Source organism: Aspergillus ibericus (genome assembly GCF_003184845.1).
Source record: "Aspergillus ibericus CBS 121593 unplaced genomic scaffold BO80scaffold_24, whole genome shotgun sequence".
NCBI lineage: Eukaryota > Fungi > Ascomycota > Eurotiomycetes > Eurotiales > Aspergillaceae > Aspergillus > Aspergillus ibericus.
This window is the reverse complement of record NW_020292122.1, coordinates 214,264-231,229: the sequence shown is the minus strand read 5'-3', so window position 1 is coordinate 231,229 and position 16,966 is coordinate 214,264. Positions and strand designations below refer to the sequence as shown.

The 16,966-nt window shown below is 51.1% G+C and overlaps 6 protein-coding genes across 6 annotated transcripts; 2 read left to right on the top strand and 4 right to left on the bottom strand.

Moving 5' to 3' along the window:
* The first annotated feature begins 427 nt into the window (after positions 1-427).
* On the top strand, positions 428-2,439 carry BO80DRAFT_494296 (MFS general substrate transporter). Its single transcript, XM_025723864.1, has 9 exons — positions 428-701; positions 744-859; positions 900-966; positions 1,011-1,150; positions 1,195-1,468; positions 1,510-1,610; positions 1,653-1,842; positions 1,892-2,005; positions 2,060-2,439. Exons 1-9 carry the CDS (start codon positions 452-454, stop codon positions 2,290-2,292), a joined length of 1,485 nt encoding a protein of 494 aa, XP_025574463.1. The 5' UTR covers positions 428-451; the 3' UTR covers positions 2,293-2,439.
* Positions 2,440-3,828: 1,389 nt separating this feature from the next.
* BO80DRAFT_408880 (uncharacterized protein) lies at positions 3,829-5,350 on the bottom strand (the record flags this gene model as incomplete). The annotated part of the gene is made up of 6 exons (XM_025717862.1): positions 5,027-5,350; positions 4,600-4,984; positions 4,438-4,567; positions 4,329-4,396; positions 4,243-4,273; positions 3,829-4,195 (listed from the first exon to the last, which is right to left on the bottom strand). Exons 1-6 carry the CDS (start codon positions 5,195-5,197, stop codon positions 3,829-3,831), a joined length of 1,152 nt encoding a protein of 383 aa, XP_025574462.1. The 5' UTR covers positions 5,198-5,350.
* A 950-nt stretch (positions 5,351-6,300) lies between these two features.
* On the top strand, positions 6,301-8,062 carry BO80DRAFT_425925 (o-methyltransferase). The gene is made up of 5 exons (XM_025719640.1): positions 6,301-6,654; positions 6,699-6,825; positions 6,868-6,991; positions 7,037-7,497; positions 7,551-8,062. Exons 1-5 carry the CDS (start codon positions 6,376-6,378, stop codon positions 7,862-7,864), a joined length of 1,305 nt encoding a protein of 434 aa, XP_025574461.1. The 5' UTR covers positions 6,301-6,375; the 3' UTR covers positions 7,865-8,062.
* A 753-nt stretch (positions 8,063-8,815) lies between these two features.
* On the bottom strand, positions 8,816-9,969 carry BO80DRAFT_357530 (MIP transporter; the record flags this gene model as incomplete). The annotated part of the gene is made up of 4 exons (XM_025715841.1): positions 8,816-8,896; positions 8,960-9,030; positions 9,105-9,659; positions 9,708-9,969. 4 exons carry the CDS (start codon positions 9,967-9,969, stop codon positions 8,816-8,818), a joined length of 969 nt encoding a protein of 322 aa, XP_025574460.1.
* A 2,280-nt stretch (positions 9,970-12,249) lies between these two features.
* On the bottom strand, positions 12,250-13,722 carry BO80DRAFT_465560 (uncharacterized protein; the record flags this gene model as incomplete). Its single annotated transcript, XM_025722728.1, has 4 exons — positions 13,659-13,722; positions 13,518-13,592; positions 12,868-13,453; positions 12,250-12,737 (listed from the first exon to the last, which is right to left on the bottom strand). Exons 1-4 carry the CDS (start codon positions 13,698-13,700, stop codon positions 12,250-12,252), a joined length of 1,191 nt encoding a protein of 396 aa, XP_025574459.1. The 5' UTR covers positions 13,701-13,722.
* Positions 13,723-15,119: 1,397 nt separating this feature from the next.
* Positions 15,120-16,485, bottom strand: BO80DRAFT_445833 (uncharacterized protein; the record flags this gene model as incomplete). Its single annotated transcript, XM_025721516.1, has 4 exons — positions 15,120-15,644; positions 15,693-16,160; positions 16,216-16,347; positions 16,435-16,485. The coding sequence occupies 4 exons, from the start codon at positions 16,483-16,485 to the stop codon at positions 15,120-15,122; spliced, it is 1,176 nt and encodes a 391-aa protein (XP_025574458.1).
* Between the last annotated feature and the right edge of the window lie 481 nt (positions 16,486-16,966).

Sequence of the window (16,966 nt, the reverse complement as noted above, 5' to 3'; positions counted from 1 at the left end):
ATTGATCAGACCCCTCGTTGACTATCACCTTCTGAGTCGTCCAAATTCAGCCAAGATCATTGCAGACTTCAAGGCACTGTGCAAGGATCACCAGATTGACCATACATCAGTCTCAGCGCACCGCAGATCATCCACCGATTAACCTTCTAAATGCCAGCAGACGTAACATGTCTCACTTTAATTCGGTCGTCAACCTGTCCGTCCCTTTGCTTGACCACACAGCGGAGGTTCAAAACAATGGAATTAAGTTTTGAAAGCAGACGTAGCAAATCATAATATGAATCAAATAATTCTATCGAACATCAACGGCAGCCAGCGCCACCCACATTCCTCAGCCCCTTGCATGGCCCTCAGCCACAGACACACCTGCATCAATCAAAACTCACAGCATCCCATGGCTTCAGCCTAAGCCGTCAGAACTTCGTGGCTTCATTAATCGACTGCCATCGACATGACCCCTGGGAAACCATCCAAGCAACACCATGAAGGCCGAACAGTATGTCGCGAACGACATCCAACCGGTCTCAACCTCAGTCACATCAATGAGAAAAAGCTGCTGCGGAAGATGGACCTCCACCTTATGCCTATGCTGACCCTGCTATACCTCTTTTCATTCCTCGATCGAGGGAACATCGGCAACGCCAGGATTGAAGGCATGGAGGATGATCTGCACCTAGGAGGGACACAATATAACTGGGCGCGTAGGTAGTCCCGCCTGTTATCGAGTCATTCTAATGGTTCAGTCATGGTCTTTTTCTTCACCTACACTGTTTTCGAATTGCCATCAAACCTTATTCTGCAAAAAGTGCGCCCGTCCATATGGATTCCGTCGCTGATGGTGGCGTGGGGGATTGTGATGGTGGGTTCTCGCCCGTCAGCCAAGACGACGCTAATTGTAGACTCTGATGGGGATTGTCACCAATTACAAGGGGCTTCTTATTGCGAGGGCGTTCCTGGGGGCTGCAGGTATTATTACCTTCATTGGATGGTATCATGCTAACGGCATGCAGAAGCCGGCATCTACCCGGGCGTGACTTACTACATCACCATGTGGTACTCGCGACATGAAGCTCAGTTCCGCCAAGCCTTGTGCTTCAGCGCTGCTAGTATTGCGGGGGCTTTTTCAGGATTACTTGCGTTTGCGATCGGAGTGAGTCATGATCTACCTCTATGTTGGCTGTGCTAACAGAGTAGAAAATGAACGGCATCGGTGGATTTTCTGGCTGGCGCTGGATCTTTATCATCGAAGGATTGGCGACGGTGCTTGTGGCTGTAATGGCCTATTTTGTACTGTACGACTATCCCGATACTGCATCCTTCCTGACCCGGGACGAACGAGCCTGGGTTCTGCGCCGTTTGCGACTGCAATTCTCCAATAACGGCAACGTGGTGCCAGAGACAGTGGTGTTCAAATGGAAGTATGTCTGGGATGCAGCCAAGGATTGGCAAGTGTATATGGCGATTCTAAGTATGTGCCCGTGGTGTTGGTGGCCCCGCTGACAGTTGCAGTATACTTTTCCGCCGTCTGTCCGCTATACGGCATCTCATTCTTCCTGCCTACCATCATCCGCGATCTGGGATATACATCCTCCACCGCGCAGCTGCTTACAGTATGTCTCAAACATCTACAGCGTATGCTTGCTGACGACCAGGTTCCCCCATACATCACCGCCGCAATCGCTGCCATCCTCGCCGCCTGGTTCGCCGACCGCAACGGCGAGCGCTCTCCTCTGCTACTATTCCACATCGGATGCATCGTCGCGGGATTCTTCGTCTGCCTGGCTGGATCACAGCGATGGGTTCCCGGCCTTGTATACTTTGGCGTTTTTCTAGCAATCCTAGGTCCTCCCCCATCTCGTCTCAACAAGACAATTGAACTAACCAAGACTAGGAATCTACCCCGCCATTCCCGCCCTCATCACCTGGCTCAGCAGTAATCTCGCCGCGGAACATAAACGTGCCGCCGGAATGGCCATTCACATCGGCCTGGGGAACTTTGCAGGCGGTTCGTCTTACCCCTCCCTCCTTCTTGCTGAGGATAGTATACTAATGATAATAGCAATGGCCTCCCACTTCTACCGCACCCGCGACGCCCCGCAATACGTGCTCGGCCATGCCTTGGAACTCGCATTCGGGATTATGGGTGTGGTGGCGATTGTGATTACCCGGTTCACATACGTGCATATTAATCGTGAACGGGTGGATAAGTTGGTGGAGTTGCGACCGCAGTATTCGCTGGAGGAGTTGGGGGAGATGGGGGATAAGTCGCCGACGTTTCGGTATATGTTGTAGGGATGCATGTAAGGTGGTCATGGATGGTAGAGGGATTCGATCGTGATATTTGGTGTTGTAACTGTCAATTGACTTCGGTAAGATATACTTGGTAATGTTCTATATATTGATGAGGTATCTATGTACAGTAATCGCAGATAAACATGCAACGAACGAAACACACCCGACAAGGCTGCAGGGACATCCGACCCACTAAAGATAATACCCTCCTTAAATATATTTTCCTATTCAAAGTGCTAACCCAACTCTACCAGCGCAGGAGAATAAACCAGCTATATTAATATCAAATAAAACCCAGCTGTAGTCTCTAGCACTCTTCCAGGCCCCACATGACATATCATACTCATATCCCCATCCATTCCTTATCTAGATAGATACTACGTACAAAGAACCTCAAATACCGAGTCCTGCAGAATTTAACCCAGGAAATTCCATACCTGGTACCATATGGAGTACATTCAATTACTGTGCTCCAGATTGTCCTCCCCCATCCAAAAAAAAAAAAGAAAAAGGATCTATGATAATGCTTAAACAAGCTAGAGAAACTCCAGAATCGAGATACCCTCCTTTCACATAGCACTTACTGTGTAGATAAGTACCTAGTAGTAAGAATTACTTACGAAATAGTACTTGTAGTGAGTCTCTACTCCGTACCTACCCATCGAAACCAGAATTGACCCACTCTCATGCCATTCACCCCATTCCCCCATCCGAACCCCGCCCAGACCAGACCAGTCGACTAATCGAAACCGACTCAGTAGCAAAGCGGAGGATAATTTATCCATGCCTACATGATTGGCCCGATGAAAATTAGACCCACTTTTCATATCCTGTCACATGGGGGCCGACAGACTACAGAGGGGGGGCAGGGGGGTAGAGTATGATTCCACTATTACATTGTCGTACTTTCTTTGCTGAGCTTAGCTCGTCTTCAAATTCTCCTTTTATGTGTGTAGAGGGTGTGTGTGTGTGTGTGTGTGTGTGTGTGTGCGGAAATTGTTCCATGTGATTAATTTAATCCCTATGGATAAATACCATCTAGCTAAATATGTGGTATACCACGCACGGCGAATAAATATCCCCAGAGTTATAATGCAGGGATATTCGTTTATTTTACCTATTCCGGGGATGAATTAAACTAGCTACTTACCGTAGTAACTTCCAGATGCAGGTACTTTTATCCTTGTCGAGTGGGGGATGGTGATTGGGTGGTTGGTTTGTGAAATGCAAGGGCTTAGATTGAGTGTACGGAGTACTCCGTAGGTGATAGATCGAGTCTATTTTCTTAGGTGAAGCCTGAGTGAGTGGTGAGGGGTTGGTTCTTTGTTCCAATTTTAAGAGGCTTGGTTGAATTGTGATTTTGATCTATTTTTTTTAATTATTTGGTTTATATCTAATGGTAGCTATGTCAGTGCGATGTGATATGCGCTAATAGACAAATTCCGACCAAGATATTACACCGAAAGGAAACGTTTCACTAATCTATCAAACAAAACACCTCCAAACCATCAACCGAGAACAATTACAGTAAAACATCTACCACGACGTCCTTGGCTCCCCCTCCCCCTCTACATCCCCCCTCCTCTCATACTCCACCGTCACATTATCCGTCCTCCGAATCGCCCCCAGCGGATGACTTTCCTCCACCACCAGCCCTCCTCGCCCCCTCTCCTCCTCCCGCAGAATACTCTCCTGACTGCCCACCGTTGTGGTCTCGTAATCGGGCTTCCGGGGCTTGGATAACTTGCTGTGATCGTAGGAGGTATCGGGGAGTTGGGAACTGCCTTTGTATCGGTTGCGACTGTTGTTGTAGGAGCTTGTGGTGCGGCGGCCGAGGATGAGTTCGAGGACGGGTTGGAGGGTCGGGATGCAGGAGGCGATTATGACGACGTTGGATTCGATGCTGAGCGGTGTCAATAGGATTTTTGGAGTAGGGATGGGAGGGAGTACTTGGTCCACATGACGAGGTCGGCGGTTCCGTCTGGTTTCCAGTTGTTAGTTAGTGTTGTATTCAGGGTGGTGGGGGTGGGGCGTACAAGTATAGTCTGTTTTATCGGCGAGTCCCTTCAGCTGGGTACATTTGATGATGGCCATTGCGGATGCACTGCGATGTTAGTTGGGATCAATCAGAAGGGATAGACATACACTGAACCCAGGCCTAACGCTGCACATAAAGCTAGGCGTTTTCGTAGTGACATGTGAAGTTTCATTAGGACTGTGCTGGGGTAGATGGCCAGCGTGAGATCGACGAATGCGGAGAGGGCTGGATTGTTAGCTAAACCTCAAAAGATAGATATATAACGTTACCTCCAGTGAAGATTGCATAGTCGATGAGAATCCACACGTCCTTGCAGGTCGCCTTCCCCTCTGTCACCAGATGCGACTGCCATAGTGCCTTGGGCGGATCGCACATGGTGAATAAAATGATGATGCAGATGCCGGAAACCACAGCTGCCAGGCTGGTCAAAGACCATAGATACACGCGCTGGACGAGATTCGGGTTGAGGATCCGGTTCAGCATGGCCGTCACTGCCAGCTTGGGTATCGTGAAGGAAATGATACCAAAGAGGAAGCTCAGACAATTGAGAAAAGTAGCCTTTTCCACTGTCCGCTCGCTGAGCAACCAGGCGTGCTTCCCGTATCCCATTTCCACATTGGCAGTCGTGATTCCGCAGTAGATGAGGCCCATCGTCTGCTGGCGTTAGAGTGACACTCCACGAAGGTATCTACATACCAACGATGCGGCGATCAGCCAGTCGTCTGCCCCGAGGTTATGTAGCAGACTCGTTCGGATGTACATGCGCGCTATGACAAGCACGGTCGTGAGGCCTGTCAATGCCCAGAGCACTGCCAGGATCATCGGCCCCTTGTCATCGCTGGCGTTGCCATGTTCTGTGGTCGTCATCTTTGCACCGACTTCACGCACGATTGCGACGGACGTGATCAGAATATGAATGTCGACATGAGATATCTGCAACAAGGGGCAGAGCAGGACATTGTCAAGGATTGGAGGATTGACGATCAAGTCGGTACATCAAGTGATTTTGACAGAAGTCCGTCAGACGAACGCCGCTCGCGACTGGTCATTTTCGGCCTGTTTCATGTTATTGGTGCGGTGGCAAGCGAGCAGCCAGGCAACAACTAGCGGATACGGTGCTGACACGACCAGGATGGCTGCACGGCTGTCCGTTTTGGTAACGTTGCAGGAGATCCATGCAGCCGAGCAAAACTCCTGTTGGCGGGTCTCAATCCGTCCGAGGGTGACAGCCGGGTTGTGGGGCCGTCAGCCGCCACGGCCGTTAAAGGCTAAAGCTTAGTACGCTTATTATTCCGATCGTTGCCTGGTCGGGGTCTGCCAGTGGTGGCATCCGGGATGTTTAATGAAGGTACTTTGTTTGGAGTCCAGCGAGCCCGGATAGGTCCAAGCAAACAGCTCAATTCTAAGGGATTACAATTTAGGCAACCAGATGGCAAATCGCAACCACGGTAATTGGCAACCAGGAGAGCAACTGGGCCCGAAGGATCATTAGCTCGGTGTCAAGACCTGTCACTTCCTGATCAGGCATGTCAGGAAGGAAGCCGACCCATCCGGTTAATACCACCGCGGGCCAACGGCGTGCTAACGGTGCTATGCTGACTCCTGAACATCCTGCCAGGTACGCATATGGATGTCATGCTATGCCAGATGTTCATGCGTTATCTACTTATTGCACCTGCAGGGGGCCCGAGAGTCGCCAAGTAAATTAATTCAGGCATGCACTTTGTAGCTGGCTAGCTGCAGGCAGCAGCACCGACCAACGGCTCATCGATGGGCGGCCAGACCGACATGGCCCATACGCGTCCAATGCTGATCGATCCTGTCGGCATTCCGCCACGTTCTAACGGTCACCCAGCCCAGATAGGCAACCGACTGCCGGCTTACCCCTCTGGGTAGGCCCACTTCCACTGCATCAGCTGCCATGCCGTTATCGTAGCGTCGGCCACTCGCCGGCCATGTTCAGGGGAACCTGACAGTACCCTGCAGTATAACATGCCGTCTCCATCGCCCAACCTTTCTCCATCCGTTCAAAGTGATCTATCACAATGACTGTCGCAGTAGCAGCAAACAACGGCCCCGCCGAGAGCCATGCGAATGGACACGTCGAACCGCCTGTCCAGGCTTTTGTCGATGGCAATGTTGCGATTTCTCCTAACGCCCCTGAGGAGGTGCCCACTCTGCTGAAGCGGCTCGCCCTGCATGGTGAGGCATACCTCACGGAGAGCGATGAGAATGAGCGCACGAAAATCCTCGACACCGCGCGATCATTGGTGTATGCGCTGGAGACTCCTCGCGAGGCAATCATCCGACACTGCTGGTCTCAGGTACTGCCATAGATGCGATGGACTTCTCATACTAATACTCGCAGAGCACGCTGTATGCGGCGATCGAAACCGGCGTTGACCTGGGTCTGTTCACGGTTCTCTCGCAGGATGATAGACCCAAGTCGGCCACCGAGCTGGCTGCAGCAACGCATGCCGACCCCACAATGCTCGGTAGGTTCAGTAGTCCTTGGCATCCACAAAGCTAATTGACAGCCCGAATCTTGAAACACCTCGCCGCCATGGGCGTCATCATCGAAACCGGGCCTGATGAGTACCGTCGAACCGGGTTCTCCATCTCGATGGGCTCGCCCCGATACAGCGACGCCTATCCGTGCATGTAAGCCCCCATACCTGCCCCCTACGATCGATATTAACAGGGCAGGACCGGCTGCATCACCGACGGCGTCCTCGCACTCCCCGCCCAACTCAAGAAAACCAACTACCGCAACCCCAGCGATGGCACAAACTGCGCCTTCCAACGGGGTTTCAAGACCCCACTGCACTTCTTCGACTTCCTCCGCGAGAACCCTGCCCATGCGGTACAATTCAACAACCACATGTCCGCATACCATCAAGGCCGACCCAGCTGGATGGACGTGGGTTTCTACCCCGTTCCCTCGCTGGTAACAGACACCAGGATCAACGAGCTGGAAGTATTGCTGGTCGACATGGGCGGCAGCATGGGACATGATCTGTCCGAGTTCCATCGCAAATGGCCTCAAGTGCCAGGACGGTTGATCCTACAGGACTTACCCAAGGTCGTGGAACAAGCGAGAACAATGAATCTGGATCCAGCGATCGAACTCATGGACCATGACTTTTTCACGGAGCAGCCAATCAAGGGTGCGTTAGATACAGCATACAACCAGTGATGAGCACCACTGACCCGTGATCAGGCGCGCGCGCATACTACATGCACTCCGTCCTGCACGACTGGACAGACGCCGACTGCCGTCGCATCCTAGCCAATGTCATCCCCGCCATGAAGCCCGGCTACAGCAAGTTGCTCCTGAACGAAAACGTCATCCCCAGCACGAACGCGTACTGGGAAACCACCAGTCTGGACATCATCATGATGGCGGACTTTGCGTCGACGGAGCGCACGGAGACGCAGTGGCGGGCGCTGGTCAAGTCGGCTGGACTGAGGATTACCAAGATCTGGACGGTTCGGCGAGGTGTGGAGAGTTTGATTGAATGTGAATTGGCTTGATGTATTATGATATGGGTAATGTTGATTATTTACGAGTGCCTGGGTTATCCGGTTTGTCAGCGGACGGATATCTGCAGTAACATGTGAACTTAATGTAAACTCAACTGACTGCATAGGACTTCGGGCAGGCGACCAAGAGGGATATGTAAGTCAACTGATGTAGATACCCGCTTCTGCGGAATAAGTATCCATCCTTCACCACGTGCCTGTCCCCTTATCATCACATTCACTTCTTCGCATCACAATGACAGGTACATACCCCGTTTATCAGATTCACCCCTACGAATCTGGGTCTTGACAAAGCAGGACACCCCTCCCTTTCCAGACCCTAGACTACCGACTCCTGCAACAAATCTGTCAATTTTAGTATTCCCCGCAGAGGAACCTTCCACAATGTATCCACCCTTACCCCGCTCCGTATTCATGTTGTTTACTCTTGGGAAGATATCGCAATTACTGTGTGAAATAGAATTGCATCGTTCAAATGGCTTAATTATATGGTGATTGCTGTCTCCAGATTCCAATCTGTTTATCCAACTCTATGAAATTAGGTTCCGCCCTAAGACAAGTCCAAATACGGATACTATCTCCGCCGCTCGATACATCCGAGCGGTGCGGGATAAATCTGTGCAATAATCTACCCCGCTAACACACCTGACTGCAAGACTCGTCAATCTAACAACCCATCTATCCCAATATCACTCCTTATCATTATCCAGAACCCAACATTCCCCTACTTATATCACCCCCACCACCCAAACAAACTCCCTACCCATCCTAATGAGCCACTTACACCAAGCCAAGAAAAACCCCACCGCCAAGACACGCCAAGAAAACAAGCAATCATATTTCAAAAATGTAGATAACTCCATCTATATTCTTATTCTAGTATACACATACACTTATATACATCTATTTACATGCCAGTACTAGGACTGGCTAAAGAAGGGTTTACTCGCCCCGAGGATCCTTCCACATCGGATCGACAAAATATACGAGTCCGTGCACGGCGGCTGCGGCGAGGGGTCCGATCTGGTTTTGTTAGTTATTACTCCATTTTGTGACATTGGGGAGGGGAGGGGGATGGAAACCCACCCAATGAATCCAATGATAAGTGGGGAATTCACTCGCCACGTACGCGCCGAGACATCGTGCTGGATTGACGCCTATTTCGTTAGATATATCTCATGGTAGGGAGGGTATGGAACTGAGGTTTTCTTAGGAAGGGATGAATACTCACTCGCACCGATATAACCTTCCCGCGTAAAAGCCGTCCCCCAGGTAACAATCCCCAAAACCACACCCACAAGCCACGGGGATACAGCCGGGCCAAAGACCTTAGCTTGTCTGGGATCCAGGGCCACGCCAAAGGCAAGGAAAATCAGGATCAAGCAGGCGAAGAATTCAATGATGAGGCCGTCCGAGGCGGAGACCATGGTGGTGTCGATGTGGCAGCCACCGACGGTGAAGGCGCGCGTGCCGTAGGCGCTGTGGAGAGCGAAGCCTGCTAAGGCGCCGCCGAGGGTTTGGCCGGCGAGGTAGAGGACCATGCGCGGGAAGGAGATGATGCGGGCGAAGAAGGTGGCGAGGGTGATGGTTGGGCTGATGTGGCCGCCGCTAGACGGGGAGAAGGTGTAGATGAGGAGCGGGGTGAGGAGGAGGTTGGTGAGGCCGCCGAAGGTGGGGGAGAAGAAGGTGACGGTGGCGTAGACGCCGGCTTGGGTTTGGGGGGCGGTGGTGGCGGATAAGGGGTGGGTAGTGACCCAGCTGGTGATGAAGACGTTCATCATGCTGGCTGGTATAAGTTAGTATGGAGGGGTTGAGGTGAAGATGGTCGGCGTACCGATGCATTCGAGAACGGCGAATTTCCATAAATCCACGCTGAGGAATCCCCGCAGATCGAAAATCTCCGCCAGGGTCATGCAGGGCGCCGCATCAGGGAGCTTTTCGAGCACCTTGGAGTTCTTGGGATCGCTGCGATCAATGACAAAGTCCTGGTTTCCGCCGACGCGGCCGGCGAAGGGCGGGATGGCGGGCTCGAGGCCGTGATGCGACGGGTGTGGCGTCTCGTCGCTTTCATATTCGGGGAGATAGGTGACGACCATTTTCTGGGGTGATGGCGATTGGGTCGGGGGTGGTCCTGCAGGATCGAGATAAGTGATGGACTGCATGGTGATCAAGATAAGAAGAATGGTGGGAGGTCGCGTGCAGACGGTGTGCAGTCGGAAATGGCCGGTCAGGGCTGCTCGGGATTGATCGGGACGTGAACGGCTCCGATGGTCTGGTCGGCTCGGCAAAATGGGGGCCCCAGATTGTGGGGCATTTAGCCGAGATACAGAAGGCTTCTGGAAAGCATTTGCAAAAGATTTGTGTCGGATGGAATGAAGCAGCCAGCCAGAGAAGAGAACGGGCAGATAAGGTATGGCCGACGACGGTCCGGGATGGGGCATCATCCGGTGAGATGTCAGCTGTAGTGTAGCTAACTAGTGGACGATAGCCCCGGATCGGATAAGATGTTATATGGGGGTGGATCGAGCTTCGATCCCGCTATCCAAGTTTCTGCATGTATTGATCCCACGGAGACAGATTCTCGTATGACGGGTAGGACAGTCAGCCTCTCACGTCTAAGATGTTGATAGTGAGTTGACGAGTATGTGTTCAGCATGGCAGACTGCAACCGCACCGGGCCCGCTGAAACGTGGGTCTGATGGCATCATGGTGCAAAACAGGATTTCATCAATGAGACTTTGGAGTGGGCATGATGCCGCGAATCTCCCTGGGCATCCGTGAATCTCCCTGGGAATCCGATGAAGTACTTGTAGATTCGAGAGATGAGAAAATGGGATGAATGAGATGAGATGATTGGGACGGACTGAGCTGAGCAAGACAAACCGGATAAATAATCTCCCGGGAAAAATTCACAGACACGTGATTACATGCCTAGATCTCGATCCTGATTTGCCAGCTGTTGAAACCGAACAAAGAACCGGGCGGTGGTCAGGTCTGTAGATACTGTCATTAGTCCCAGCAAGACTAGACAAAGAAAGATATACCGCTACCAGAGTTCAAGGGTAATGAAGATAAAGAAGCTGTCTGGTAACCAAAGATTCAGATCGATACCTGTGACACCACTAATAGATGGAACTTACCAGCATCTTGCCAGACCCTGTTAGCACGGTGAAATAACCTACAGTGTAAATTACAGTAATTACATACATCCCTTTGAACAGGGCCAGAACCCTAAAAGAGCATACAGAGCTACAAATTCTCAGGCAGAGGGCCCATTGCAGGACAAGGTACTATCTAGAATGGTGTATGGTGCTGAAACAAGACGACTGCGAGAGCTGGGGTTCGAGGTGACCAACATGATATCCTGTTCATCATGCTTGTTTCTACCATGCCATGGCTAACAATTCGACCGCCTATAGGATATTACCTCCTACACGGTACTGGGTGTTTATAATGGCTGTAGGTACTAATTACTAGGGGCTAAGAGTATCGTGTACATTTTCCGGCATGTTTCCCTTCTAAAATAACCTAGACTAGGCCGGCAAATCAGTGTCAGTAATATCAACTGCAGCTCCACGCTCTTTCAACCTCGCAATGCAACACAAGGTCAAAATGCAGCCTACAAGCAAGCCAGTGATTCAAACTCAAATTACACAAGCGCCTCATCAAGATAATTTCTAACAATCTTCCATGCATCTGGTCAGTCCAGACCATATAGTTACCACGATCACATCATCCTTTCTAGTCGATGAAGGGTAATTACACCTTCAATAGAAGAGATCTTACGATTCCAAACAGCTCAACTGCCACCAAAAACACAGCCAAGGAAAGGAGGTTCCGTTGAATGCCAGCTGAATGGATTGACTGCCGTTATCCCATAGTCCATGGTATCAACAGAAAGATACGAACCTTTCTCCGCCCCGATGAAAACAGTAGTATCTAACAAAAAGACCAAATATGGCCTGATACAAACATAGGCATCTTCACAGTCTAGATAAATCCGTGGTAGCATTCCTGAGATTGCAGACTGGCTGGCAAATGCTCTCAAACGAGATGTAAAAGAGGAAGATATACGCATACTGCTTACGGCCTGCAGACTCCTTGTGTTTTGTGGAGTTTTATAACTAATGTGGCAACTGCCAGGGACGGTCCGGGATGGAATGGGCATATGTCCTGATGGTGAAAAATCAAACAGATTACTTGCTCTGACATGCGTGCGATTGACGAAAATGTTAATAGTGAATTTGTCACAAACAGAACCAATACAGCCAGGAGAACCGAGGCAAAAAAGAAAAAAAGAAAAAAAAGAAAAAAAAGAATAAATAAATAAAATAAAACGCAGGCAAACAGCATAGACAAAGGCAGCCCACTGGAGCTCACTTGCTCGAATCATCTCGCTCTTCAACATAGACAACGGCTTTCTTTTGGATGACACTGCCATTGGGGTCTTCCCATCCGCCCCGAATGTAGACAGCCGGCTGCTCTAGGACCAAGACCCGATGTCCATCTAGCTTGTCTACTTTGCCATGACCGTATGATGCCTCGGTATTATCTGAAGAGCGGCGAAAGTAAGGATCGATATCGTGGAGCGTCCCGAGCTGCACATAAGAAAGATGGGCTGCCATTTTCACCGATATTTCCGCAAAGTGGTGGTAGATCCGCTGCAGCCAGTCGTCTCTAGAAGAAATGACTGACGGGTCGGAATCCCGGAGCAGGGACTGCAAGAAGTCCTGTTTCAGAGCGTCCGCGCAGATGGAGTTGACGGTAGAAATCCGATGCGAGACCATCTCGCTACCAAAACCGGCCCATGGATGGGCGAAACGCGTGGTCCATAGCCGCCAAAGATGGGCATCCTGTGGTTTAGCTGGGATTACCGTCATACATCAGTCATGGTTGCAAAGGCCAGGGAGGGAGTGCCTTGCCAGCAAGCATGTTCTGATACAGTTCGTGTAGCTGGGTTGCGAAGTCAGAGGTGCTCGAATGAGACTTCTCACCGTCCCCTTTCTGAATGCCCGGCTGAGGAACGATCCACCAAAAGGGATTTGTGAAGAACCTATCCACGCAGTCTTTGATAAAATAGGTCGCCACCAATTGTGGCAGAAGCCGGCCTTGGAGAGACCTGGGGAGACTGGAATAAATGTAATCCATGTCTTCCTGCACGCAATAGCCATCTAAGCGACGGATCAGGTCCGTCTTCTGTTCCCGAGAAAGGTCCTGAGGTTCCTGTCGGGCATGATTCATCACCCATTCTTTGAACAAGCCGCAAGCGCATCGTATCTCCTTCGACCAGTTATAGGGAAACAGATCAGCCCATTCCAGGCTCGAGGAACCTAGTGCATTATCCATGGCGAGCTGATCTGTCGCGAACTGGTTGTCCTCGACATACCGATAGAACACTTTCCCCACTATGGCATGGTATTCGTTGAACTTCTTGATCGTTGCCTTCAGCAACTGATTGGAGTCCTCTGCTGGATTGGCGTCCTTCAGGGCCTGTTTCTTCCCCCGCAAGGTCCGGTTGTCTTTCTCCAGATCCGCGATGGTCTCCTCGAGGAGTCGAATCCGTTCCGCGGAGGTCGGCTTCTACTTAGATCGTTAACGTGATGATTTACTTGAAAAGGAGGTTATCCGCACGACCATGCCTCACCTTTGGGGTTTTAGCCTTTGCGGCAGTCCTCCGTGGACGGTCGCCTGATACGGCGGTCGGCTCGGCCGGGAGAGGCTATAGTCAGGATGTAAGTACGTTGCTCATACCAGTAGGCAGCCAGATGAAGATGGATAGACTCGCCTCGTTGGCCTTTTTGGCAGTCTTTGCTACTTTCCTAGGCATTGAGGGGGGGGGTAAAGGTCGTTCACAGATGCGAGAAGAGAGAAAGGCAGAAGGAAAGCAACAAAAGAAAGAAAAGGGAGAGTGGGGAAGAGAGGGGGGGAGGCGGAGTCTCCTGATCCTTTGTTCAACCACCGCTATTGACCGGCCAGTCTTGGTGAATCGCCGAGTCACGGGTCGTACAGGGGGCATCCCTGGGACTTTTGAGGTTCTACCCTAGCATGTCGGATCCGGCAGAGAGACACGAAAGGGACTTTTGGCGAAACCTCGAGATCCGATGACGAAGGCCACGAAGACGATCCCCCCCCCATCAGAGGGAGGGGATGCCGCCTCCTCGTTTAAGTAGCCACAGGGCGCCTTTTGACAGCCAGCGTTGGCCCGCTCTCCTGGTGGTCATTGAACTTCACTCCACCCATCGCTCATACGAAACTTTGATCATATCGATTTCTCGAGATGGCCTTAGATTCCAACCCTCGAATGATCATCGCTGTCGACTACGGCACGACAGCCACGAGTACCCCCCCCCCCCCCCCTCCTCCTTAACCCCCACCTCCCAAAATAGATTCCACACTCTTGAAGGCACAGAGATCTAATACCATTTAGGCGTTTCCTACGGGTTTCCGCACACAGAAGTGACTGGTAATATCAGACTGATCGGGAATTGGCCTGGCTCTGCCAAGTATATGGCTAGTTACGGCGTACGGTGCGAGGAGCGATTGATGAATGTACTCATCTGATTAGCCAGACTGAGAACCGAGAGGAGACTACCCTAGTTCCACCCTGACGATACAAAGACACACCCAGATTGAATAAGCAATGATGCGTAACAAAGTCACAGAGTTGTCCCATTGGAGTCGAGGAGTAAATGAATGGATGTCCGTTGGCCGATCCTATAACCAACCTAAACAGTATACCATCACCAGGACAGCCATAGAAATAACAACCTTGCCGAAACCCTTCTCTTTGCCCTTCTGACCACGGTTCGGCCATCTGAGTAGGATTTGGGGAGGCGATATGGGGCACTCCAGTAGGATCCGGCAGGGCACCGATCATCAATCCAGTTGGAGCAATTGGCCAGTTGGCCCGGGACATGGAGAAGCCAGTGTACTACACATTCCTCATACAAGATGCAAAGAATGAATGGAAAGTAAAGATAGAAATAAAAAGTGGGGGCTTGAGAGCTATGAGTACCGACAACGATAGAGTGGCAACTACATGACAATCTGGGCTCTTGACCGCGACGAATCTCTGATGATGAAGAAGAAGAAGAAGAAGAAGAAGAAGAAGAAGAAGAGAAGGAAGACCGGAAAGCTGAATTCACCTGTCATCAGCAATTAGAAGCACCAAGATCGATGGCGCCCTGTACAGAAGGAATGAAGAAGCAGAGTATAGAGAAACCAGAAGATGCGCAAAAAGGATGAATCAGTCCTGGTCGTTCTCAAGGAGAACACAACCCTTTACCAAACACGACCTCAAGGGAGGCTGTGTCATATCATCATGGACGTAGATGGCTGGGTAGCTCATGGCCAGAATTCGATGCCCATCTGGGCGGTTATCAATCTCCTGCAAGCCACACCGGGCTGACGGTTCAAGATCTGTCGAGGGACGCTGAAACCTCGGCTCAATATTGTCCAGTGTCCGGAACTCCAAATAGATAGTATGGGTTGATATATCAACCGCTAGCCGGGCAGCCTCCTGATAGATCTCTTTCAGCTCTCGGTCCCGCGACGTAGCATCGTCTTTGTTTTCCGGGGTGGTCAGGAGCGTCTGGAGGAGCGGGTCAGTCAAGACCTGCTGGACCATCACGTCGACCATGGATTCCCGACGCTCATGCATCTGTGTGGAAAAGTCACTCGAGATTGTACGATGGGGATCGAAAAAAGGGATCCTGTGGGTTGGAGAAGCGGACTGTCCATAAACGCCACGAGGGGATGAATCCGTTCCCGGCTAGACAAAGCTGTCAGTATCCCGAATACTCGGCGAGGAAGGACTTACTTGGAAGGATATTTCGAAAAAGGTATAGAGCTGCTTGCCAAACTCCGTCGGTCTTGCTTGGATCCCCTCATCGGTATCAGGGGCGGGGTTTGGGTCAGGCGCGATATACCAAAACGGATTGATAAAGAATCGCGTAATGCAATCCTTGATCAGAAGCATGGTCACCAGTTTATCGGCAAAGGCATTTCGGACGAGAGGGCAAAGTCTGGACATGGTTTCATTAAGATCTGCCTGGAGACAGTAGCCTTCAAGGCGCCTAAGGAGATCTTGCTTGGTGCTCGCAGAAAGGCTGTCCAGGGCCGGGGCATCAATATTCCGATATGCCCAGTTCCCGACGTTAATGAAAAGATGGAGGAATATTTCCTCCAGATCACCGATCGTCTTGGTGTCCCATCGATTGCACCTTGCCCCCCAGTCATTGTGGGTGGCCTTGAGACACTCCAGATCTGCTACCGCAGCTGAAAGCTCCTTATTTAGTTGCTCAATCACTTCATCACGTTTTTTTTGTCTCGTCTGGCGCTACAGGTGGACTTCCACCTCCCGCTTCGAGGTTCTTGTCTGTCCCTGTCATCACTGTCGCTTGGTTGGCAGGAGGGGTCGGTTCTTTGTCGGGTTTCGGGCTTTGGCTCTGTTTCGAGGATGGTTTCGAAGAGGGCTGAAATTCATCCGATTAGACCAATCCTAATAGCCCCTTTGCAGGGACTCCTTCAGACCATGATATGAGATCATATGCGGGAATTACCTTGGAGTTGCCCTTTTTCTTCTTTGCAGCGGCTGGACGTTTGGGCGGCATGATGGATAGGGACGACTGGGTCTCGGGGGGTTTGCTCGACGCCTGCTCGGAAGGAGAGAAGGAAGGCAGCAAGGGAGGCGGGCTTTGTCGGGGTATATATGCTGACGAGCGTATGAAAGTCGATCGGGGAGATGCTTTGTTTGGAGATACCGGGGTCACGAACCCTTTCGTGCTGTGGTTCAGCTATGGTCGACAATCGGTTTCGTCCAGGCAAGGATCCCATCATACTGAGTGGAGCAAGGAAGCTTTCAGTAATCGAAGAATGTGGTTGTTGGGTAAAACAAAGCTGACGGGGTAAAAGTACGAGGCCAAAGCCCCAAAGAGGATCGGCATTGAAAGATACGACCCCGAGTCTGGGGCATTACACGGGCCGGTAAATCACAGTAACGCGGGATCAAGGACGGAAGACGTCTTTTCGAGCTAAAATTGGACAGTAAAGTCTCAGAGGATCAGAATAGAAACAGCGGGGGTAGGCGCCCTG

What these genes read in the sequence shown, in the direction of transcription:
- BO80DRAFT_494296 (XM_025723864.1), top strand. Translation starts at nt 452, where the DNA reads ATGACCCCTGGGAAACCATCCAAGCAACACCATGAAGGCCGAACAGTA. An exon ending in TGGCGTGGGGGATTGTGATG is followed by an intron (nt 860 to 899) that starts GTGGGTTCTCGC and finishes CGCTAATTGTAG; the next exon opens with ACTCTGATGGGGATTGTCAC. An exon ending in GGCGTTCCTGGGGGCTGCAG is followed by an intron (nt 967 to 1,010) that starts GTATTATTACCT and finishes AACGGCATGCAG; the next exon opens with AAGCCGGCATCTACCCGGGC.
- BO80DRAFT_425925 (XM_025719640.1), top strand. Translation starts at nt 6,376, where the DNA reads ATGACTGTCGCAGTAGCAGCAAACAACGGCCCCGCCGAGAGCCATGCG. An exon ending in TCCGACACTGCTGGTCTCAG is followed by an intron (nt 6,655 to 6,698) that starts GTACTGCCATAG and finishes TAATACTCGCAG; the next exon opens with AGCACGCTGTATGCGGCGAT. An exon ending in TGCCGACCCCACAATGCTCG is followed by an intron (nt 6,826 to 6,867) that starts GTAGGTTCAGTA and finishes GCTAATTGACAG; the next exon opens with CCCGAATCTTGAAACACCTC.